The sequence below is a fragment of the Euprymna scolopes genome, chromosome 9 (assembly GCF_053919585.1).
Source record: "Euprymna scolopes isolate OS-2025 chromosome 9, ASM5391958v1, whole genome shotgun sequence".
In the NCBI taxonomy this organism is placed as follows: domain Eukaryota; kingdom Metazoa; phylum Mollusca; class Cephalopoda; order Sepiida; family Sepiolidae; genus Euprymna; species Euprymna scolopes.
In genome coordinates this window covers 93,721,165-93,739,808 of record NC_136490.1, presented here as the reverse complement: position 1 = coordinate 93,739,808, position 18,644 = coordinate 93,721,165, and the positions used below count along the sequence as shown (strand labels likewise).

Genomic DNA, 18,644 nt, shown 5'->3' with positions numbered 1-18,644 from the left:
AAACTCCACAGGCTGCATAAAAACAGGTGCATACCAATTTTTTGTTAAATATATATATACACACACACATACACACACACACTAGGGTACATTCTCCATCAAAATTATGGAAAAAAAATTATGCTTCACGAATGTTCACACTTATAAGCATATAAAATATCTCAATCCCTGGAGTTTAAAAAAATAATGAAAACGTCTAAAACTGGAAAGTTAAAAGAAAAAAAAAAAAAGAAAAAAACGGTATAAAAATCAGTTTTCCTATCCATGTAAACTATCATTTTTAAATATATATAAAATATCTTTTTTGAGAACATGACTTTTTACTCATTAGTTTCTGTGTGCTTATCATATAACATTTCTTTCACTCTCTCTCTCTCACATATTCCTTAAAACTCTTTTACTAAAAACTATTTCTCTAAAACCAGTCCTCTGAAATGTGGTCACTTAAAAAGTAGAACCCTAAATAAAATTCATCAAGTGACACCTATTCATACGTTTATTTTTTAAAGTTTTTTTTTTTTAAGCCAAATATGCTGATGCAGTTATAAAAATTATATCAACTGACTTCATTGTTTTGTAAAGTTCAATCTCAAGAAAAAATGGATACTCACTATGAGGATACCTGTGCACAGAATCTATACTGAAGCAACGACTGCTCATTGTGCAATCCTCAACTACATTCCTCCTTCACTAGCATTGTTTTAGTCTTGTGGCAAGAACAGGACAAATTGAAATAATGGAGGGATAAATAATGGAGAACTGATGTTTCGATTTCCTTTTCCTTGACTAGCTGGAGAGAGAATATATGGATATATATTTTTTTACACAAACAATATATATATTTACTAAAAGCGATAGAATTGAAGGCTAAGGGAAGTAATCGTAGTTATCTCCCACTACCTATATATGATAAAATAAATATTGTTTGATTTGTCTCCCTTGCAATTGTTTTAGATGCTCAATTTTATATTTGAATTTTGCCAATATAATTTCTCTTTATATGCTGAGATATATATATATATATATATATATATATATATATATATATATATATAATCTTATATATACTTATATAATTTATCTTATTTTCTTTTGTATCCTTACTTGTAACAGGTAAATTCGAGCTAAAGATTTGTAGGTTATAATTATAATTATAATAAAAAACACATTGTATAAACCTATATATTATAATGCAGAACCAATATATTAATACTAAAAAATGTCGAAAATATTATGCTTCGCTAGTGTTTGCACTCGCTAACTATCTATGTATATTACCAAAATATTCACATAAAAGATAAATTACGTCAACAATTTAATTTTTCATATAGAAATTATTAGCAAATAAAATTAAAACGCCATATGTTGACAAGAATTTTTTTTCTAAAGCGCCAACCCTGGTCCCATCACCATAGTGTTGCATTCTTGTGCCTGTTTTACAAGTATTTTGATGGAATGTGCTCTGATAAACTTGTAGCACTTGTTCCTTCTCGATGTAAATATCTCTGACTAACCTGACAAGCAACAAAATCTCTCCCCTTCATTGTAGAGATCCCTAGATGCAGGAAAGCTTTCTACTCTAATAGTTTCTTCCCTCAAACTACTAAACTTTGGAATTTCCTCCTGCTCTCTGCTTCCCTGACTGTACTGACATGCAGCAATTTAAATGAACAGACATTTCATAGTTCAACTCCCTGCATAGTGTCCTTGTAGATATGTTGACAATATGCCTTGTTTGGGATGAATAAGAGTAAAAAAAAATTTTTTTCAGAAATTAAATCATTGTTTTCTGTATCCAAAATATCTAGACAGGAACTGAAATAACCAAAATAAACATATACTTAGAGATAAACTTGTCAAATGGTAATAATATCACTTGTTTTGCTGTTATAAGAACCATCATCACTATATTTATTTAATGATATACTATGACAGGATTTTAATTGTCTTCATAATATTTTGAGACTTTTATAAACTTTTTATTAATTTCAACTTTTGCTATTGATATCTTAAATGTTACACAAACAAAAAAAAAATATGCTTATTCATGGTTCTAGCCAGTCGACTATAAAATTGTTTCACTAGAGTTTAACAAACGTCATTAAAAATGGTGTTTTGTTTTCTTGTGTGATTTTCATAATCTAACTGATATTTATTAGAATCACCCTAAAACATTAAACGACAATAACTCCACAAATTTTATTTACTTCCCTTTAGCTTTCTCAGTACCCCATGCTTAAATCTATTTGTAGCAATATGGTGGACCAAATCTTTGATTTCAATAGATAATCTTGATGGTAGCTCTTTATGTAAGAGTCTTGTTGCATAGCTAACCTGTAGCAGTTGTAGGCATTGGTGTCTTCTTTATAATAGCGGTAATTGTAAAAGTTATTAATAATGACAAAACATAATCACTTGAAGTTTAACAATATTTTTTTTTTAATTTTTACCCATTGGTTTTCTCCAGCCCATCTCCCATAATGGTTGGTGCTACCAGATCAAGCTGTTTGAAAATACTGGCTTCCTGACCTAAATGAACAAAACATTGCTAATATTATTTTTTCCCCTTTTCTCTTTGTAAAACTCAATCATGTTCTGCAAAGTAAATAACAACCAAACCAAACCAAGCACTGTAAAAACGTATTTGAAGATATAGAGAACTTGAAGCATAAAAACTTTTTCCAAAACTACCAGATTTGGCATTAATTGACCCCAAAAGGGTTGATGTGCCGTAAAACAAAACAACCAAACTCAATTGGGGATGAAGAACTGTTTTAAACATGTTTGCTTTCAAAACAAATATGTCAGCAGCTTATCCTGGTGCTACCAGATCAGGCTGTATGAAGATTGGCTTCCTGACATAAACATTAACTGTACATTAAAACATTTTTGTTTTGTCCTCTACACCTTTGCAAAATCGTGTTCTGCAAAGCAAAAAAACAAAAACAACACTCCCCTCTCACTCCCACCCTCTCCTTTTCTTCCTCTCCCACTTCCCTACTGGCTTCCTGACTTGAAACACATCAAACATAAATATTATAATCCTTACCAGTTTGCAAAGCTCAATCATGTACTGCAGGAACGAAAGTAACAGAATCCACTGCAAGACAACCAAACCAAGCACTATGAACTAGTGATAAAAGATATAGGAAACTTGAAACAGTAGCTTTCTACAAAGTTGCTGAAAAGGGTTGATGAACTGTGAAACAAAATATGTAAACCAAACATCATGTATAGTTGCTTAAGGATGTGAAAAACTTGAAATAACAACTTTTATTCAATAAATGAATTCTACATAAACTATTCCAAAAGGGTTGATGTGCTGTGGAGCAGGACAACTAAGACAGGCACTAGGAAAGAATATCTGAAGATATAAAGAACTTGGAGAGGTAATATACACAAACGCCTACATGTTAACATTTAATTCTCCTCAAATACCAGAGACAATCAATATAATTTATGAAATAACCAAAGTAGAACAGTATATTCCAAACCCACTACAATGCTATAAATGCCAAAAGTTTGGGCATAATAAAGAAATCAAAGAAATCAAATATGTGGAAATTGCAGGCAAAAAGACCTAAATCACAAAAAAAGAACATTATCCTAATGAAACCAAATGTAAAAACTGCCTAGAAAATCACCCCTTTCGCTCCAAAAATCATGAAATATACAAGCGAGAGAAAGAAATCCTAACAATCAAATACCAAAAAAAAAAAAAACAATCTTCTGAGAAGTCCGTAAAGAAGTGACAAATTGCACCAAAAAACACATATGCAACAATAACCCAATAACCAAACAAAACGCACAAGTACAATGGTCTAAACCACCCTCCAAAAACCCCAAACATAGCAAAAGAACTAAAAAAACATACTTGAAGAATTAGAATCCTTTTTATCTGAACAAAAAATAAATCTTAATAGCCAAATAAAAATCAGAAATGAACAACCCAGCACAAATGGAGACAAAACAAAGGAAATCGAAAATTCTCTCAACAAAATTGGAGAATCAACCATTAAAGAAACTATGCACCCCAACTCCAAAGATGTAACAGATCCAAGTCACTAACGCAAACGAAAGCAGATGTTAAAAGTAAACACACAATATCAAGAAAAAAAACAACAAGAAAATAAAACATAAACCATGACTAATAAAATACTACAATGGAATATAAGGGCTTTAAAATTAATATTGAATAAATAATACTCCTTATTAAAACCCTTCGTCCTGCAATAATTTGCCTACAAGAAACACGTAAAAGAAAATGACAGAATTAATATAAAACATTACTCAATATACAACTACATAAACATATCATCAAACATGGCCATTGGTGGATCATCATTACTCCTAAATAAAAAATATTCCACACATCGCAGTAAACTTAAAAACAAACATACAAGTGATTGCAATAACCACAACACTACACAAAGCAATAACCCTCTGCTCACTTTATATACCATTGAATGAAACAGTAGATGAAATGATCTAATCTGAATGATCTAATCCAACAACTGCTAAAACCTTTTTTTATTGGTGGGTGACTTTAATAGCAATAATGAACTATGGGGCAGTAAAAAAAAAAAACAACAAAAGAGGCCAAATCATTGAAAAAATAATCAATCAAATCCAGTTATATTTACTCAATAACAAGGAGAACACTTACATCCATCCAACAACAGGAACACTATCAGCAATAGACCTAACATTATGTAACCCAACCATATACATGGACTACAGCTGGAGACCACATGATGATACATGTGGAAGTGACCACTTCCCAATTTATACTGGAAAATGAGAACTCCAAATTAGACGACAAAATGCCCCACTGGCATATAAAAAAAACAAATTTGGAAAAATTCCAAAATGCATGGCAACATAAATGAATACCCAAAGCAAACACTAAATTGGAACATATTATCTATTTCAGCCTTACTTTCCATTGCAGAAGAGAACATACCAAAAAGCTCTACATCCTCAAAATACAACAAAGCCTGATTCAATAAAAGGTGAAAAAAAGCCATAAGAATAAGACATATTAACTCAAAAAATAAATAAATAAAATAACCCAACCAAAGAAAATTGGGACATATACAAAAACATATACAAAAACAGCAGAGCGAAAGCATGGAAAACTATCAAAGAATCAAAATGGAATTCATAGAAAAACTATGTATCAAAAATAAATGAAAATACTAAAACTAAAAAAATATGGGAAATTATCAGGAAAATATCAGGGAAGAATAATAAAAACCTGATCAAACGCCTAATATACAACAACATGGGAAGATCATGGACAAGGAAAACATTGCAAACAAACAAGCAGAAGAATTTCCAATAAATTCATCATAAAAAAAACAAAAAAAATTTCAAGTTATAATCAAAACGAAGAAAAGAAAAAAATTAACTTCCAATCAAAAAATGAAGAAAAGTACAACCAACCATTCAATAGCACAGAACTAAAAGAAGCAATACACAAATCTCATAATACAGCAGTTGGCTCTGATGAAATCCATTATCAATTTCTTAAAAAACTACCAAAACCATGTCTGGACTACCTACTACAAATATGTAATGAAATATGGATAATAACAGTATCCAAAAAAAAACTAGAAGTAGGCTATAATGATCCCAATACCCAAACCAAAAAGAGATCATACAGATACAACAAACTACCGACCCATTACTCTGACTAGCTGTCTATGGAAGATATTTGAAAGAAAGATTAACTTGGCTCTTAGAAAACAAAAATCTGATTACAGAACATCAATTGGGTGTCAGGAAAAGAACCCCATCGACCACTTAATAAGACTTGAAACAAGTATAAGGAACATTTCATAGCAATCTTTTTTGAAGGAGTAAATTAAAGAATGTCTTTTATAATCCTATTTTATTTGTATTGATCTATGTAACATAATATTACTTTCTGAGTATTTATTAGTACTTATTAATTTATCATATTTGAGACAAAGAAATGTTAATAAAACTAATTTTTTTGCACTATCCAGAAAAATACCAGTTTTTTTGCAAAACATATTTGTTGATTAAATATATTTCTCATTATGTGGAATTTCCACGGGTCCTGTTAGTTATTAAATATTTACCTAACTTGAGTTGCTAATATTAAATGTTTTGATATATTTATTCAATCTCTTTTGTTTTGTTTGTTCATAAAGGTATCCAGACAAAAGCTGTTCGTGATGGAGACGACTTAATCGTAAATGGAGGAAAGATGTGGACGACAAACGGAACCCAAGCTGATTGGATGTGTTTACTTGCTTGTACGTCAGACGGGCCGCCACACAGAAACAAGAGTCTTATTTGTTTGCCAATGAATCTTCCAGGTAAGCATCATAAACCGATAAGTATCAGTCAATAGAAACCACCTGTATTTGGACAGATTAAACAATTCCGAAGAACATATGCCATGGTAGTATTTACAGAAAAGATTGACATTAGCAACATCATGTCTGTTACAGAGAAGAAAGAAGGGTTAGGTCAATCAAATTACAGATGTGTTTCTGCACCTTTTCAAGAACTCAAATGGGGCAGATTCACTATCCCAAATATGACAACATTACTTCATACATGGTCTGATAGATTTGTAGACATAGAGAATAGCCCCAGGTGTAAAAAAAAGTGTTTAGTGCAATAGAAAGAACCGGTTTTACAAGAAGCAGAAAGAGCAATGGATCTAATATGTGAATTCTAAGAAAGATTTGATGAGAAAGAAACACCAAGAAATTTCAGAGTTGGTTTTTCCTGAAGAGCAGAGCTATCCATGAGAATCTCAGGAAGAAAAGAGTTATGCCTATGATTGAAAGACACGAGTTGAATCGTAACAGGATTAAATGAAATAAGCTATTTCATACTCCAATCAACAACTGAACCCAGGTCAACTTCTAGAAAAGCTGCATATTTCAACTGTTTGAAAGGAGATAGGTGAGAAGCAACTCGAGAAGACATAGTGGTGTCATCAGGATGGATGTTAATTTTCTGAATAATATTCTCTTGAAGATCATTCATATTTGCTTCATTATTTTAATATGATAGTAAAATCTGAATTTATTGCAATTCTTATTGATTTTTGATTTGTATCTTTTCTATTATTTAGACCACTGTTCTCCTCTTGTAATTTCTACTGAACTCTTTATTTAACCCATGGGAGTGGATTGTTCTTCTTCTATCAGACACATCCAGGTAGAAGTGTTAATTATTATGTTATCCTTAGTTATAGTAAGTGCACGTTGGTAAAGGTTGAAGATTCAATCCTTACTACAAGCACTAAAAACAAAGCATAACATAATTAAAAACAATTGGTGAGATATGAAGCAAGCTTACAGGTGACCATGTAGGACTCCCTTCCTCATGACCATCTGAAAAAAAGAAAGAACAATAAAAGGTCCTACAACTATAAGAAGTAACATGTCATTTCAAATTTTCAGTTTCATTTTTATTTTAATAAAACAAAAGGTTGGGGTAGGTAATTTTAAAAAATTATTTCCTTTGCTAACCATCTAATCTGGAGAACTTTGTCACATGCTTGAAAACAGAACTCTGTCCATGGATCGAATGCTCTATTGTGTCATTTCTTATGTGGTTTAACAAGTTATACTAAAGTATGTACGAAAAACATCTTTCTGCAGTGAAATGTTGCTATTCTCCTACATATAGTGCCTGGTATTCCCAAGTGGTCACCCCTTTGGTACTGACCAGGCTCAACATGGCTTAACTTTTGTAATATAATGCTTATGATTGTGCTCACTACTGCTATATAAAAAATGATAGCCAGTGATTGTTGAATTTACTTAATATATTTAATTAAGTTTGACAGTGGCTAAGTGGTTAATGACACAAACTGAAAACCTGGGTGTGACAAGTTCAAATCCAGTTTGTTCCACAAAAACACTTTCATCAAATGTACACTTAACCTTGTGTCTAATCTCCTGGGAAGGAAGTAAATCAAATAAAAGGGGGTTCATAGTAGGCAATTTATCTCTTGCAAATACCGGCCATGAAGATGAAATCCAAGGTAGTGACATAGTCCAGAATGCATTTATTGAAAATTTCAAATATTTCTCATTATTTTGAACTCATCCATGATACGGATGAAGTTGTCTATAATTCAACCTCTTAAAATACATAGTGCTTTATCTGTTATGCCTTTGGTCCTTGCAGACAATTCTAGTATGAATTTTGTGAACCTTAAACATATTCTTATTTTTAGATGTAAACTCTTACTACTTATCAGTATAGATCACTACTTATAATGACAAATTATATATATGTATATATTCAGACAAGTATTGTTGAATAGCACAAGGAGTTCTTGCTTAAAGAGTTTTTTTTTTTATAATTTTTCAATTTTTCGTTCTTATTTCTTGGTTGAATCTGTGCAAGAAAGTTCCATAGTTGTCTTGGTCCATCCGTTTTTTTCTTTTGGTTATTTTTTGCAAGTACTTTCAACTGAGTTTCAACAGTCATCTTCAGGCAGTTTTGATTATTGTTTGTTTAAAATATGGATGTTTTTATATGCTTCAGTTAAAATTATATTAAAAAAAAAAAAAAAATTATATTAGTGAAAAAACAGATGGATCAAGATGACTATGGAATTTTCTTGCACAGATTCATCTGAGAAATAATAAGAATGACAATTCGAAAAATTGAAAAATTACAAAAAAAGCTCATTAAGCAAGAACACTCCATGCTATTTAACAATACTAGTCTGAATGGAATCATGCTGCCTAAATACACACACACATATATATATATATATATATATATATATATATATATATATATATATATATATATATATATATATATATATATTTTAAGTCCAATCCTCATTGTGGGCGATACGAGGAATACAATTGTGAATTACTTAAGACTTCTACCTGATCATGGCTGATGGCACCAAAGAGCATGATACCTCCTGTGGATTAAATAAATGGTTCCATTTGAAATTCTGTATATAATCCCAAGTTAAACAGAAAGATTCCAAGATTCCAGAGTTTGACAAGATACACCTGAAGAAGGTCAAAGGTTACATAAGCCAAAATGTGCAAATGACACTCAAGATGAAAGCAGTAATCCGAATAATCCAAATAATATCCATGAAGATGAAATCCAAGATAGTGTCACAGTCCACAATGTACTTATTGAAAATTTCAACTATTTCTCATCATTTTGAACTTATCCATAAATGGGTATTTTAACTAGTTGTCTATAATTCAACTCCTTAAAATGAGCAGAGAATGACCAATGACAAAAATATATCATGCTAATTTGTTTCAATTCAAATTAAAAAGAAAAGTTTTCTTTCAGGAATTCATGTGGCCAAAAAACTGAAAAAGTTAGGAATGAAAAGTTCAGATACGGCTCAGATATTTTTTGAAGATGTTCGCATTCCACGGAGTTACATAATTGGTGAAGAAGGTCAAGGTTTTACATATCAGATGCTACAATTCCAAGAAGAAAGGCTATGGGGTGCAGCAGGAAGTAAGTCTAAAATTTATTTTTGTTCGTTATATGTATGTATGCATGCCTCGAAAAATGTGATAAAAAATGAACAGGAAATTTTAATATTTTTTACAAATGTAAATAAAAAAATGTTAAACTATTTTTTTTCTTGTTTCCTTTTTGACTATTATTAATTGCTGTGACAACAGAATATTCTTTTGATTCTTTTGACTCTCGGGTATATATCCGACACAGACACACTTAATCAACCGAGAACCACATCCGTCTATATAAAAATATATAAGATATTAATGGATATATACTTAATAGTCAAAACAATTAAAAAAATATGCTGGTGTCACAGCCCCACTAATTACAATTTGCTATTGCTCTGAAGTTGGAACTGTTCTCTTACTATTTTTAATGATTAATTTTCTTTACTGTACTATTTCAGACTAATGTACTTTTAATGCGCAATTCAGGAGGTCTGTATTAGTGATGGGACGATTCCAATAATTTAATGATTCCAATACAATTACCGTTTCTGTTTTAAATTCTTGAGTCTGATACTTTTAAAACATCTAAATATTTAGTTATAAAGTTGTTATTTTTCTTTAATTTTTAATTTTCGGAACCATTGTGATATGTGCATTTGCAAACGTAAAAATACACTTGTACAGGTGATCAATAGATTTTAATTTAGCTGATAGTTTAAAATCAATAAATATTTTTCATTTTATCATTAGTACTAGAAATAGAAAATTTAGCTTTAAACAAAAATAAACAAAACAATTTAAAAAATTTTTTTTCATAAAAAAATAGGCACAACATTTTTGATTCCAATACCCCCAAATTTCCGCTTTTTTTTATTCCAATTAATCATCTCAATACTAGTAGGTAGTGTAATGTCCATTTTGTTGTCATGAGACAATCTTCCCAAGCATTACCTTCTTTTTTTTTGGGGGGGGGGAAGCAGTGTAGCATATGTCTGTTTGTAAAATATACTATTTTTGCTCATTAATAACTATTTCAAAATTTATGTGTTAAAAATAAGGAAAATATCAGATTCCTCTTAGATAATATACATTTTATCTTGTTTGAATCATTTTTAAGCTTTGTTAATGGAATTAAAAGAAAAAAAAAGAAGTCCTATCAATTTTATTGATGACCCAATTTTGTTTTTTTTTTACATATATTTCTTTATTTAATGCAAAAAACAAATATAAAATTCATTTTCATGCATCAAATTAATTCAGTAAAAAAAGCAAAACAATTTTTAATGTGTAAAAAGAAAAAATTTCCAATAAGACGTTATTTTATCATGGGAATAACATTATATTATGTTTTCATTTGCTGACTTGTGTGTATAACCCCTTATACACCCATGTCGTTGTCATGAACACCTATGAAACTTCTCAGATGCGGTTCTTGAGTTATAAAAATAATTTAAGAAGAGATAGTCACAGAAAACATCAGAGTGCAGGCTACTTGTATAGTGATGAGAGAAAGAAAAAACTAACATAGATATATGGATAACTTGTATTGCTAAATCTAGTTAGATTATGCATGCTTGCTCTGCCTCCCACCTCATATTAGGGACAGCAACCCCAGATATGTTTTTCCTCCTTGAAATCTCACCAGCTAAGAGACAAAAATAAATCTTTGACCTAGAAATCAAGACCAGTACTTGATTGATTAAAGACTCCAAGATTTTGGCAAAAAGGGAGAGGAGGCTAATGGGGCAATAATTGAGTGGTCAGTTCTTTCGTTAGAATTCTTGTAAACTAGTACAACAGAAGCAATTTTCCAACAGTCAGGAAAGCAAGATTCGTTAAAGCATTTATTGTAGAGAATCAGAGCGACCTCAGTGAAGCATTGTTTTTAATAGTATAGCAGAGAGAAAATCGGGCCCACTTACTTTCGAGGTGTCTAGATTTATTATAGCATTGTAAACAAGGGAAGGGGTGATTTTCAGGTGCATTGATTGTGGCCACTGTCCTCAGATGGAAATTTGGGGCAGGGCCTGCTGGTTCTAACGTCGAGTTGGAAACAAAACGTTGGGCAAGCATATTTTCCTTTTCTGTAGCTGTGCAAACAATCTCAAGGTTGTTGGATAATGGAGAAATTGTTGATTGTTTGCTATTTACTACGTGGTTATAAATTTCCTAATTTCTGCAACTCTATACATTTTCTGATGACTTCAGAATACCTTCTCTTGGCTGTGGCTATTTCTCTTTTACAATTATTTCTAGCTTCTTCAAACTTTTGTCTATTAGTATTGGACTTATGTTGGATAAATCTGCGGAATGCAATAATAGTTGCACAATCAGAGGTGAACTATTGTGGAGAGTGTGGTTTGATAAAGTACTTCCGTGTGGGAACGTATGCTTCAATTGCTGCTTTGAACCATTTAGTGATCTCATTTGCACACTGTTCCGCAGGAAGAGAAAAGATACTGCTCCATGGAGTGTCTCTGATGTGATCCTTGATGGCTTCCCAGTTAGCCTCCTTATGTGGTTTTATTTGGTTGGTACAAAAATAATGTTGTTTTTTGGCGTGTATATACTTGATAATAAACAACATTATTTTTGCACCAAGTTAATACTTTCGTCTGAGGTCACCTCTTATCCTTAAAATGTCACTTCCATAATGTTCCTTATCTTTCGGTTGACAATCATTTCGTCTCATTAACCTTCATCTTCGATTGGCTCAGCCTTGATAAATGGTGACTTAATAGTAAAAAAAATATATTATTTCTAATAATTGTGATTGGAATAGTTTATCAGTTTTTTTCTTCACAAATGGCTTCGTCCATAAATTAAAAATGGGAAGTGATATGTTGATAATGGTTGTGTTAATTAATTATTATGTAGAAAATATATTTGATTAAAAAAAATTACTATAATATAAAATGTAAATAAAAAAGAAAAAAAAACTATCCCGCAAAATAATTCGAAGGGAAATAACTGCAAATAGATGCAAGGGAGATAACTATCTCAGTACTAATGCTATCCACCAGTGACAAAATATTATTTAACTCATTCAATACATAATAAACTTTCACAGTTATTCCTTTAATGATGCATATGATTCACAAAAAAAATAAATAAATAAAATTGATATCCTGAAATACTTTTTCATATCTACTGTACACAAAGTTTTTATATCCAACTTTAAAATAGTTAGCAAAATCACTGATAACTTATCTTGATGCATCTTCAAGATGTATTTTTAAACATTTAATTTTAATTCAAATTCGACTTTTTTCCCCTTCGATGATAAAATTAAAATCGATTTTATTTTTATTAATAACTAGTTGGCGTCGTCCGCTCACTCTCATGTCAATCCTTATTCACTATTTAAATCATTCAAATAAAACTAATCGATAAGAAAAAGAAGATAATCTATATTTTTAACATACTACTACAACTACTACTACTACTAATGATGATGAGAGAATGTTTTTGTGTCTATCAAAAATTGAAAAAAAAATTATTTCCTTTTTTAAAATTTAATTTCTACTCTTTTCACTCCAAACAAGACACATTGCCATTGGGACATAAGAGTCTACTATTAGGGAGCATGCCTTCAGAAACATTCTAAGAAGTTGAGCAGATGTTTGTTTGCATTAGATTTAAATTTCTGCATGTTAATACACTCAGGGAAATAGCAAACAGGAAGGGAATTCCTAAATCTTGCAGTCTAAAGGAAGAAACTATTAGAGTATTAGAGCTTTATGGCATCATAGAACCTCTACATAAGATTTTGCTGCTTGTCTGGTTAGCCGAGAGTATTTACCCATACTCACTTTGTCCATTTCAAATTTGCGGAACTTCAGACAGAATTAGAGCTGTTCAAAGCTCTTTTTCATAAAAGCTTTGTTAAAAATCTTTATTTTTTAAAAAAATTTTACTCATCATTACTGTTTAATATACCTATAAAGTTGAGTTTTTTTCACTCTGTCATTGATATTAAAATAGCAATACCACATCATGTTTTTCTTAAATAAACTCAAGTCAAGTATTATTGAAAAGCGTGTAAAAAACAAAAAAATATTATCTTTAGTTTTTTTAAATCGGTTCATTAGAACTGGAGTTATGACCATTCAAAGTATCAAAATATGCATGGTCCACCGGACATTTTGCCTTAAGTCAATCCAATTCAAATACATATAAGCTTGTGACTTAAAAATGGTAGGAAATTTGCACAATTTACAGACTAACCCATCTTTAAAAAGTTGTAAATTCAAATCTTTTTAAGATATTATGATGAAATTTTGAACATATCATAATACCATGAACATTCAAATGGCTGTATTTATTACCATCTCACTTGATAACTTGCATACTAATTAGCATATTTCAGTTTCATTTTAACAGCTTTAAGTAGAAACATCATAAAAACAGCTAAGAAAAATGGTAAGGCTTTATCATGATATGAAGTATTATTCTGATGGGCATTATCATTTGTTATTATCACATCATGAAAAATTCAAGATGGTGACTAGGAAATCCAAAATGGCCTCCATGACACAGTTCAAAGAAATTATTAACAAAATATGGCTTGTTGCATATCAAATTAAAGGAAATTTTGTACAGATTAGAATTTTTATGTTTTCAAGTACATTAAACTAATTAGCATACTAATTAGCATAATTAAGTTCCATTTTAACAGCTTTAAGTGGAAAAATCATAAAAACAGCTAAAAAAAATGTGAGGTAAGGCTTTATCATCGTGTAAAATATTATTCTGATAGACATTATCATTTGTCATCATTACACCATGAAAAATCTAAGATCGTGATCGGAAAAATCAAGAAGGTCACCATGACACTATTCAAAGAAAGAAATTAACAAAATATGGCTTGTAGCATATCAAATGGAAGGAAATTTTGCACAGATTACAATTATAATATTTTCAAGTACATTAAACAAATTAGCATAATTAAGTTTTATTTTAACAGCTTTAAGTTGCCGTGACAATTATCAGGTGGGCTTTTACCACTATTTTGTATAATTTTTATTTTTAAGTTATTGTCGAGACTTAAAAAATTTTAAGAAACTGTGGCCATTTTTTGTTCTCATATAACGCTCGACACTACTTGTTTTTCGAACAGAGTAAACATTTACAATACCAAAAATTTATCGAGATAGGTAGAAGAGTAACGTATCTTGCCTTTGGTAACATTTATTTGTCATATATTTGTTTTGTGACCACTTTTTCAAACCTATGTGAACTGTAAAACAAACCCAATAAATGTTATCATAGGCAAGATAAGTTATTCTTTTACTTAACTGAATAAGTGGTTAAAGGCGTTTTTACTTAAGTAAAGAAAGATGGTGACGAGTGAAGCCGTTTGCATTAAAATTAAACAAAAACAATTTTTTAACAAAATAAAACAAAATTACACCACTATTTTTGTTATCCTATTTTCAAGTAAAATTCAAGTTTTATGATATCCTTTTTTATTACATTGTTAGGTGAAAGTACAGAATAATTACAAAACATCCTCCCATTTCTATATTAAGAATAGGTTTCTAAATAATAAGGTTAGTACAATATAATTATAATTTTTTATTTAATAGTGAGATGAAAGTACAGAATAGTTACAAAACACCTTATCTCCATGCTAAGAATGGGTTTCTAAATTAGGCGTTTCAGAAGTTTGAGGGCTCTGTTTTAGAGTTGCGAAATCCCAACCCTTCAACTTGAAAAATTATTCAAAATTCAGAAAATCAACCAATTTTAATGAAATTTTCAGAATTTATTAATTAACAGTAACAGAATATAATATAAATATGTATAAAAATAACATTTTTTGGGCGTCTTATTTGTTGTATTAAACATTCCTATCCTATTTAAACGTCTTTTTCATCTATTTTCATACAAATAAACTTTTGGTAATTATACACTTATGTTACCGTGCTGAAATAATGTTATTAATTAGAAATCCATTTTTAAAATGTGAGAGGAGGGTGCTTTTTGATTATTCTGTATTTTCACCTAACAATTTAATAATAAAAAATCATAAAATTTGAATTTAACTTGAAAATACTATTTAAAAAAAATAGCACGGTAACATAAGTGCATAAGAACTAAACTTTCTTCTATTCAATTTTTTGTTTAAATTGAATATATTTTTAAAAACATTTTTCAACGTTAAAATAGAACATTAACAAAATATTCTTGTTCTTTTCATAATCAAAAACTGATGTTTTCTAAGTAATTCAAAATAAAAATAAATGTATATCTTCTTGCTGTAAGCCACTTTGTAAACAAACATTTTGTTATGAATTTACATGATGGCAAAGTAAAACAATCAAATATTGGTGCTCACTATCATTTCTATTGATGCATAATGAAAAAATTCTTAACTAATTCTTTTCAAATTTTATAACAAAAGAAATAAATATTTTAGCTATTACACATTGTTTAAATAAAGTTTCTATCTTGATTTATTTTTGTACTAGAAAGATGTTCTAACTTTTTACTGGAAAGTCGCATGTGTTTTGTTCGAATTTTGTGATAAAGATGATTCTTTTCTCTTGTTTTAAAAATATCATTTGTATGTTTATATGTATCTATATATCTATAAAAGTGAAATTGTCTATCTATGTGTGTGTCTGTGTGTGTACATTACCCTACCAAACTACTCTCTCAAATTTTCAGTCTACAGACTTGATATTTGGCATAAGGGATATTAAGATTTGGGAAACTCTTTTTAATTGGTTTTCAGACAGAAATTTGTCTGTTAAAGGGTCAAAGTTCAACGAATTAACCTGTGAAAACTCTACCAAACTCCTCTGCCAATTTTGGGTCTAAACACTTGAAATTTTAGATGTAGGTTGCTTGGATATAGATTAAACTTTTTAATTTGATTTGAGCCCAAAACAATAAAGGTCAAAGTTGAAAGAGTTGACCTTTGCAGACTCTACCAAACTCCTCCACTAATTTTGGATCTAAATACTTGAAATTTTAGATGCAGGTTACTTTGGTATGAGTCTAACTGTTTAATCTATACATATGCACATAAAGTTATGAACAGTACATAGGGCCCGAGAAAAGCCAGGCTGAACTGTTAGTAATTAATATATATATATATATATATATATATATATATATATATATATATATATATATATATATATATATATATATATATATATACATGACACTCAGATCAACTTGCTGGGTCAATGAAACCGTCCATCCGGTTTCCAACTTCCACTTTCAAAAACTCTGTGCATGCATAGATTTCCAGCATCTTGACATGCCATTTTCTTTTTTTTTTTTTTTGTTATTGGTATTTTAGGAATCATTCTTTTTTGAATTTCATTTTTTACTTAATTTCTACATTTTTTTTTTAAAGAAATTCAACATAATCAAAACGAATATACATAAATAAATAAAACTGAAGATGAGTAAAAACAAAACAAAAATTTTCTAGTTTCAAAAATTCGTCTGATTAAAAGGAAAATGATCATTTAAAAATTTTTTTTTTTTTTATCATGTTCACACTTAACAAGGCATATCACCACTTAAATAGAAGAGGCTACTATTTGGGACCATGCCTAGGAAAGATTAGCAAAATGTTGGTTTACATTACATTTAAACTTCTGCATATCAGTACAGTCAGGAAAGCAGGTAGCAGGAAGGGAATTCTAAAGTCTAGCTGTTTGAAAGAAGAAACCATTAGAGTAGAAAGCTTTCTGGCATTTAGGGACCTCAACAGTGAAGGGGTGGGATTTTATTGCTAAGCGGGTTTGTCGGGATATGTATGTCAAGAGGGTACAAGTGCAACAAGTTCATCAGAGTGCATTCCATTAAAATACTTGCAAAACAGGCACAGAAAATGCAACATTATGACGATGATACAATGTTGGATCTTAGTTGACAAAAGTGGGACATATTAGATTGAAGACTCTTTTTTGAACCCTATCCAAAAGGGAAAGACTAGTGGTAGATGCACCAGTCCAGATGTGGCAACAATACTCCATGCATGGACAATGGTGGCTTTGTAGAGATACAGGATACTGTCAGATGTGAGTAGTCTTTTAGCATGATAGAGGGAACCCACCTTCTTTACAGCAGCCTTTGCAATGTCCTCAATGTATTTGTTCCAGTTCATATTGCTTGTGAATGTTTAGCCGAGGAGTTTGAAAAAAGAATTCTGAGGTAGGATGTTATTTGTCATGGATATCGGTGGTTGGAGAGATGTCTTGTAATTGTTCAAGGAGAGCAACTTAGTCTTACTAGCATTAAATATTACCATCCATTTATGGCTCCATTCCACTATGGTCTGGAGGTAATTTTCTAATGATTCTGCCATTGTCTTGGATTTGTGTACATCTGTTCTTCCCTCATGCATGTTATAGAGTGTTGTATCATTAGCAAATATACCCATCTTGGACACAATATTATCAGAGAGATTGTTAATGAATATCAGGAATAATAGTGGTCCAAGGATCAACCCCTGAGGCACTCCTGCATTAATATTATGCTATTTGGATGTACATCCATCAATGACAACCTGGATGACCCTATTATGTAAGAAGGATCTAATTATATTTAGTATACGTCCAGTTATATCATACAATTTAATTTTCATTAGCAGCCCTTCGTGCCAAACTTTGTAAAAGGCCTTGGATTTATCAAGAGTACTGTGTCTAACTGCATCTGTGAATCCTGAGAAGCCAACCCAATTTTTATGCTGGACATTAAAGTCATCAAGCACATGTATTTGGGTGTTACTATTTAAGGAGAGTGCTGCATCTATACTATCAGAGACATGATTGATTGACTTGAGGAAGAATGATAGAGAAAATATAATTAACTAATTATTTTTGTAGGTTACAAGCCTATAAATTTGACATTTTTCTAATGTCTATATATTTTCCTTTTTTATTCCTGTCACTGACGTTTCTTCTAATTTCACATGATTATCAACTATTACTTGTTTGTAGATTGTTTTGAGAAATTGTTTTGTTTTCATTTTTTTTTCACTAACAACAATTGTTTGTTTCCTTTTTTAAAATAGACTCCCCCCCCCCTTCCCTTAGGTTTAACATTTGTTTCAAAATTTTAAAATTAGGAAATGCTCACAGATATAGCGAAAGGCAATCAATAATAATTTAGAATTGGATTAAAAAAAAAAGTACATTTTTAGCGTGGTTGGTGCAG

At 30.5% G+C, this 18,644-nt stretch overlaps 1 protein-coding gene across 1 annotated transcript in view; it reads left to right on the top strand.

Moving 5' to 3' along the window:
• Positions 1-18,644, top strand: part of LOC145284778 (putative acyl-CoA dehydrogenase 6) — a 168,236-nt gene that overhangs the window by 26,448 nt on the left and 123,144 nt on the right. Inside the window, exons 5-6 of the mRNA XM_080133745.1 lie at positions 6,180-6,347; positions 9,331-9,504. Coding sequence (XP_079989871.1) covers positions 6,180-6,347; positions 9,331-9,504 — 342 coding nt within the window. The remainder of the gene's footprint in view (positions 1-6,179; positions 6,348-9,330; positions 9,505-18,644) is intronic.